Source organism: Psittacula echo (genome assembly GCF_963264785.1).
Source record: "Psittacula echo genome assembly, chromosome: 26".
In the NCBI taxonomy this organism is placed as follows: domain Eukaryota; kingdom Metazoa; phylum Chordata; class Aves; order Psittaciformes; family Psittacidae; genus Psittacula; species Psittacula echo.
Window position 1 is genome coordinate 4,058,746 of NC_137761.1, and position 7,947 is coordinate 4,066,692.

Consider the following 7,947-nt stretch of genomic DNA (forward strand, 5'->3'; position numbering starts at 1 on the left):
GTGCAGCAATGAATCAATGGAAAGACTGTAACAGATTTGGGAGTCAGAAAGGTTCTTATCTACCCCAGCAGCTCTACCTTCCAGAGAGAAGGGTCTGTGCTGTACATGGTGTGCATTTTTTCACAGTTCCAGAACTGCTGAATTTGCAGAAATAGGTATTTTTTTCCTGAACTTTAGGAGAGAAAACTTCCCATTCTTAGGCATTTTCTATTTTAGCAGCAGAAGGCTGTTGTGTTGGCCACACCTGAAGCTTGTTTTTATTCAGATATTTTCCAAATGCTCTCTTCTAAAGCCCCACAGCTTCAGACCTATCAGAAACAACAACAGAAATATACAGGCAACAAATGCATAAAAAGATTCAAAATGTGGGGCCTGAACCTCAGGGACACTCAAGGTCTTTTGGGGCATCTTTAGAAACATAAAGAAACCTTAATCAAAATGCAAGTGGTGTCCTGAGAACCTTCCTGTTGCACCAGACACTTGCCTGACCGCCAGCCTGCTGATACCTCAGCAAGATGGCATTTTGTCCCCTTCAAAGAGGGTATGGAAGCCTGAAATGTGCCACTGAACCCCAGCTCCCAGTTCTCCAGCACCAGCAGCGGTGCAAAAATAAGCACAAACGTAAGGTGACCTCCAGGGTGCTCTACTTTACGGTTGCATGTCCAGGTGTATGGGCTGGAAAAGGCTGATGACAGGCTAAACTCCAACAAGTTCATTCCTGAGCTTGAGTCCATAAATGAAGCAACTGAGAATTAGGCTCTTTGATGTGATGGCTAGCTGGAAAGTGTTCCTGTTGTGCCCGATGGGTTTTCAATGAGGCAATCTGTTGTACTCAAGAAGCACAGTAATTCTGCAGAAGCAGTTAGGAATAAATTTAGGGTAGGGAATTAAGAGAAGATTTTCAAGAAGCAGTGCAGGAAGACCCTGAAATATGCTGCCAAATCAGAAAATTGGAATCAAAATATGGAACAAGCTTTAAGACAGAGGTTGGTGAATTTATGGAAGAGGTTTTATAACTATGAATGCAGAGTTACAGACTTAACCCTGTGATTCAGCCATGTGCGTCTCCTGAGAGTTGTTAAACTAATCCATTGCTATAGGTTTAATAGGAAACCCTCTGGTTCCTGGGAAGCTCGGGTGCTGTACTGCAGCAGAACCAAAGAGGAATCACTCATGAAGTAACAGGCAGGGAAAAAAATATAAAAGCATGGATATTTCATGTCAGGTACTTGGATACTACAGCATTTGAGCATATCTATGGGTGACCAGCTTCTTATCTTCTGTAACATGACTTGACCCTTGATCAGTCTCCAGCACTATGGGAGAAGATGCTTTAGTGACTGGACTCACAAGCAGACAGACCGATACTAGGAAATTCAGTAACAGGCAATTATGTCTTTTGTCTCGTGAGATGAGTTAGTCAAGATATCCACCCTAAAATGATGACAGACACAGTAATAAAGAACAAGATGGGGTGTTAACGAAACAGTGTCTAATTAAGCCATCAGGGCAAGCCCTGTGTCTTGGAAGATCCAGTTCAGCAACTTCTCAGTCACACCAAGACATGAAATCCAGGAGTGCAATAGTTTCCTCAGATGGTTTTCTCTGTGCACAAAAGTTCGAAGTACGGGATGGAGAAAAATCAAAGAGTATTCATACAGACATGAGGTTAAGGTCAGACTGAACATTTCACAGCCTGAGCTGAGGTCCTCTGCAGTGGTCTTCACTCCTAAAAAAAAAATTCTCCTTCTTTTCATACTGAAGCAATACAGCTTCAGGACCCTTTGAAATATTGCAACACTCATCTCAGTGATAAACCAGATAAAGTTGACAACTACAGACCTCCCTTTGGAGCTGCTAGCATAACTGTTGCATATCTCCCAGGGCGTCTTAGACTTTGGGGGATTTAATTACCTGATCAGCTTTTACTGATGGGCTGATAGCCAAGCTGTGTGGGAGCTGGAGTAGCATTTTCTGTCTAGGAAGGAATGGCTCGAGCCAGTGTTTTTCTCACCTGTGGTTTTATGCTCCCTGGAATTAGTGGTACAACTTCAGTATTGACTTGGAGCTGAGCTCGGCTCCACCAGGTGAGAGTTGAGGAGTTGCTTAGCCCTGCGTTCACTGTAAGGCCACCTTACTCAGTGCACGTTTCTCCCGTAGTTTCCCGAAGTTTCAGTAAGGCAGGTTTCACTGCATATGGCATTTGCTCTAAAAATAGCCTTTGTGCAATTCACATGGAAGGGGAAAGCAATTACACCTCTACTATGGGAAAAACACTCCCTTTCCACAGGCTGACTTCAGAGCCTCTTCAGTGATAATTACCATCATTTTTCTGCTGAGGTTGCTGACGTGGAGGTGAAGTGACCTCCCCGACTCTCTCCAGACCTGGATCCAAACCAGTGTTTAAGGTCAGGATGGCCCCACCTTCTGATTTCCAGACAGGGTCCAGGTCATCTCCCTTTCAGCTGTGGAAAGTGCTTTTCTTTAATCACTTTATGTTGCAAGTTGAGGCTGGAAATCGGACTCTGAAATTGTCCAGAAACCTTACAGCTTGCTTAAATAAAAACAGTGTCTCAACACAGAGAGACACTGTTTTTATTTAAGCACAGAGATACTTCAACAGGCTGCTGCACAAGCACTACGTGCCCTCGTTCTCTCCAGTGCTCTAATTGAAGGGCATAACAAAGGTTAGTGAAGCTCCGACCTGAAGATACGTATTCATGTATGTTGCACAAATACTCAAATACAATGTTTGAGCTGATGAAATGCACAGCCTCCTTTCATACCCAGTTGCTCTGTTGTCTTCAAGCCAACAAGTGCAACGATTAGAAACCACTTTCTTATAAGTCTGAGCTTATTCTATCCTCCTGCTTTGAAGCGCTATATTTCAGGATCCTGTCTCAGCAGAAGGGCTATTTTGATAACCACAAAGCACGGTACTACCTAGAAAGCAGACAGGCAGGTTCTTCACTGCTGGAAAGTGCTCTAGTTCCTGCCTTCAGCAGAGCTATGACTGCAATTGTACCCAGCAGAGCAGCAGGCAAGGCCTGAGTCAGAGTTAGGTCTTGGGCTGGAATATTCCCCTCACTAGCAAAGGCTGGTGACTGAAACTAAGCAGCTTCCAGAGCCAAGCAGGGCCCCACCTGCCATGAGGCAAGAAAGGAAGTTGCACAGGTGAAGTCACACTATAGAAGATGTGCTCTAAAATTCAGGTGTTCTGTACTTCAGTTGCCAAACAATTATTAATAGAGGAAGTTACACCACAGCTAGAAACAGCTTCTTACATTTGCACCCCAGGAATCCCAATTGGTGACAGGTACCAGCTCAGCCTGTTGCAACGATTGCATCTGCAGTGCGTGCTCTGATAAGAGCTCTGGTAAAATGGTGGACAGAGGGCAAAGATAGTCTCAGGACAACCAAATATGACGAAATTCACCTCTATGTAGGACATGTGGTCTCCACTGCTGAAAATAATCCAACCATCAGAAATGAGGACAGTTTGACTTGCATACTGATAGCTTCCTGAGATTTTGAGGATAATAATCCGTGAGCTATTTTCACTCAATGAACTTGTTTTACAGTGAATAATGCTTAGGGAACAAGCTATATATACTACAAGCCCCCTAAATTTCCCATGTAGATTGAAATATCTTTTCAAATGCCATTCTGGCACCTAAATGAGACCAGTGTCCAAATCCCATTTGGGTGTGACAAATCTTGTACATTATTTAAAAAATCCCTTTTCATATAATACTTGGAGATAAACTCAGTTCCCTTTTCTGTCACATGTAGGTGAGTGGGATCTGCATCTTCTGTGCCATGGATAATAACATGCGTTCAAAACTATTTGTTCTAAAATGAAAGAAGAATGGAATCTATGAAGATCTTTATGGGGAAAAAAATAAACACAACCCTCATGAGTTTACAGAATCTTAAGAAAGTCACTTTCGAGAATTCATTTATGAAAAGCAGGTGAGAGAAGTACAGATTAGCCCCACTATCTTAAACTACGAATACAATCTTAAGAAGCAGGGGAATTAGGTAAGATGAAATGACTCATGCATGGTTTGAAGTGGAACCATGCTGGCTGACACCACACCAAGATTCCTGATCTCCATGGGGTCTGCAATGAATGTTATTAACCTAAGGATATGAACTTTATTCATCCAGAAAATTTTTGTTAAATCAGACTAGTCAGAAAGAGGAATAAAAAACATTCTGCACCAAAAGGCTTTCTTCACAGTGCCTACGTGTAAAACAAGTCTGTGGAGGAAATGCACAACGGCAGTTGTGAAAGAATGAGCTCATTACCTAGGAGGACTCATTCCCAGAAGGCAGGGCTTTGAAACCATATAAAAGTTCTCAAATCTCTGTGCTGTACCATCCACTCGACTTCGTGCTTCTCCCTGTTGACTGGTTGGGTAAGTCAGAGAATACTGATACTCTTTTGTGATGTCTATGATTTTACTGCTTGGCTTAATGTAGGCAGACTCTTTAAAGAAGTGTTTTATTTGATACCTTTGAATATGCACAAGATATCTTCAAAGAAGAGAAACTGTGGGCATTGGGGTAGGACAAGGATTCTTGGAATGACTCTGCAAGACAAATTCAGATTGTGTGTAAATGTGAGGATAGTTAAGTGCTAAATTAAAACCTTTCTGAAGAAGAGATTAGATAAAATATGTTGGTTTAAGTATAATTGATGCGGCCTTCAGGGAAGGAGAGGGTCTGAATGGCCACTTAAAAGCTCCTTCCAAAACTATTTTTTGCATTTCTGCTGTTTATAACAAGATTTCTTTTAAAACTCCAGTTTCATTGAAGAATTCTTTTGTAAAAGATAGATTTGGGAGTATGAGGGGCTGTAGGGAGTAGAAGGGTGAAAGTACTCCTAGTGTGGTGTCTCATTCATGTTAACCATATCAAGAACAACCTATTTATTTGGCTTAATATCTTATCAGATCTTTATAAAGAAAATACTAAGAGACAAGTGATATTGATCGGGAGGATCTGGGAAGATGCAGGAGAGAGGAATTAATTTGCTTTGAAGATGTGTTGAGAGGAGTAAGCAACATGAGAAAGGGAGAATGAACTTGCACATTCTTATGTGATCTGTGTTGCTGATAGTCCTGTATTGAGGGGACTTGAAAATGCCCCTTCCAAGAAACACTTATGAGATTCTAAACTTATTTGTGCCCTTAGCTTGTTTTTAGAAAAACAGCAACACGAGCTTTACCAAAGACACAACAGGAGTCCAGCTGCGCCTGGTGCCTACCTGCAGTAGCCCACAAAACAAGGGCAGTTTCATAAATCATTAGGAAAACCCATTTGGCCTGTTGCACATTACTGGCCTTGGGAGAAGAAATCCCTCTTGATTGTTCTGATTCACACAAGCTTCAGGTATTATTAGTGGCCATGATAATCCACACACATAGAGAGGCATTACCACTGCTAATTCTTTCCATGACAGCTGGAAGAACTGTGCTACAGGTGACCTCCATCCATTATATCACTGATGAAGTCAGAGTGAAACCAGAGCAAGAAGAGGAGTTGGCCAATTGTTACTGCAAAGATTCTTTATACTACAGAAAGCTATTCATCTTATTGGTGAGGTCCACCTTGAGGTCTTAGCACCTCAGTTCTCTAATTCCAAGTAAAATCTGGAAACCATTTTAAAAGGGGCAAAAGCAAAGGAAGCATTTCAGTTTTGCCAATGTGAAATATTCTATTGGGCCCAGATTAATATTTTTCTACTTTTTGATGGACCAAAACTTTTTAAATGCCTGTCTTCAGCATCCATTTTATTATTATTATTATGATGATGACTTTCAGAATCCACTATCAAAATCAGCAGATCTGTTATTTGCCAGCCTCTCTCATTAATTCCTCAGGACAGAAATCAAAGAGAGTTAACATCTTGGGAAGTGTGAAGCAACAGGAGAAAGAGCTCTGAAGTGTAAATCAGTTCCAAGATAAAAGGAGTAGTTCTACCACAGTTAGACCTGATAGGGCTGTCCCACATTGCAGAACAGAAAGGAGGGACAAGATAAAACAGTCAGAACAGGAGCTGAAAGACAGGATGAAAAAGAAAGAGCAAATCATTATTCTTTCTGAGCAAACCTACCTTGGGAAACCAAGAGCAAACTAAGAGAAATTCATGCTTGCAGCTGATTCAATTTTTCTTATAGTTCTTCCACCCTCAGCACAATGCAGTTCATTTGGCAGACACAATAACACTTTGACATTTCTTTCAGATAATCTTGTTTTCTGCAAAGATGTCTTTGAATCAAATGCAAATCAAGCAGGAAATTCTGCTCCCGCCTGGCCTGAGCAAGACAATTCCAAAGCACAGCCAAGACCCTGTGCCATGCACTGATCCAGTCCCACATCTGCAGCAAGAACCTGAAGTCCAAGTCCCAACACTTTGCCCAGAGCCAGTTCCAGTAGAAGTGGTACCACATAAAGCAGTGCAATTGCCAGCACCAGTGGTGGAACTAGGCAAAGGAGAAACACCAGTGATCGTAATACCCACGAGTCCACTCCAGGAGCAACAGCAGCAACAGCAATGCAAGCTACCGCCAACTTTCCCACCTGTATTGCACCCTGAGCCTGTTCCACACCCTGTAGAGAAATCAGAGTGCAAAGAGCTACCTGTGCCAGCCCCAGTTTCTGGCTGTAAACCAACTCCATATGTGCTGGAGAAGCAGGAGTGCAAAGAGCTACCTGTGCCAGCCCCTGTTTCTGGCTGTAAACCAACTCCATATGTGCTGGAGAAGCAGGAGTGCAAGGAGATCCCCGTGCCAATCCCTGTTCTACACCCTGAACCTCCACCATGTCCCCAAGAAAAGCAGGAATGCAAGGAGATCCCAGTGTCAATCCCTGTTCCATGCCCTGAACCTGCACCGCATCCCCAGGAGAAGCAGGAGTGCAAGGAGATCCCTGTGCCCACCCTACACCCTCCAGAGAAACAGGAGTACAAGCAGATTCCTGTGCTGATCCCTGCTCCCTGCCCTGAACCCACACCATGTGCTCAAGAAAAGCAACAGCACAAGGAGATCCCCGTGCCAATCCCTGTTCTACACCCTGAACCTGCACCATGTCCTCAAGAGAAGCAGGAATGCAAGGAGATTCCAGTGCCAATCCCTGTTCCATGCCCTGAACCTGCACCACATCCCCAGGAGAAGCAGGAGTGCAAGGAGATCCCTGTGCTGATCCCTGCTCCCTGCCCTGAGTCAGGGAAATCCTCCCATCCGGAGAAGTATCCTCCCATTGAGCAGCAGCAGGTGAAGCAGCCCAACCAGTGGCCACCCATGCAAAAGTAATTCGCAGCTGACAAGGGAAGCCCTGAAGAGAGGAGATTGCAAACCCGATCCTCCTCTCCCCATGTCTCACAACCAGAGGTCATTTTCCAACACCCTTTTATTCACTGCAGAATTTCTATTAAGAAGCACAGCTTCCAACTCCCCCCTCCCAGCTAACACTAGTGTTATCCCGTACTAACAGCCATAAGCTAACTGACATGTTGGGACTGGCAATTGATAAGGCTTCAAGTGGTATTGTAGGCATGTGCGTTCGGCTTTTCAGCTGCCTGAATTTCTGCCCTCTCCCAGTCATCCCTCCGACTTTTAAAGGCCCAGAAAGAGACCAAAGAGCATGACGGCACACGTGAGTCAGGGTCTATTAAGCTGAACAATAAACTTAACCCAAATGCAGTTAGGGACCTAGAGCTCATGCCTTCCTCCCCAAGCTCCCCATATATAAATGTCATCTCCCATCGCAGTTAGGGGTTTTGCCTATTAATAATAAGATTCGAGATTTGTGTAGAACCTGCTGCTAAGGGGTTCTGGTAAATGGCAATGAGACTTTCTGAATCACAAATCTATAGTGCTGAATATTGTATGTAATAAAAAAAATAACACTGGGCTAGAGGAAATACTTTACAAAAGAGAC

General features: G+C 43.4%; 1 protein-coding gene across 1 annotated transcript; it reads left to right on the forward strand.

The window, feature by feature from the left end:
• Window positions 1-6,272: 6,272 nt before the first annotated feature.
• LOC308230426 (uncharacterized protein) lies at window positions 6,273-7,319 on the forward strand (the record flags this gene model as incomplete). Its single annotated transcript, XM_080635125.1, has 1 exon — window positions 6,273-7,319. One exon carries the CDS (start codon window positions 6,273-6,275, stop codon window positions 7,317-7,319), a length of 1,047 nt encoding a protein of 348 aa, XP_080491251.1.
• Between the last annotated feature and the right edge of the window lie 628 nt (window positions 7,320-7,947).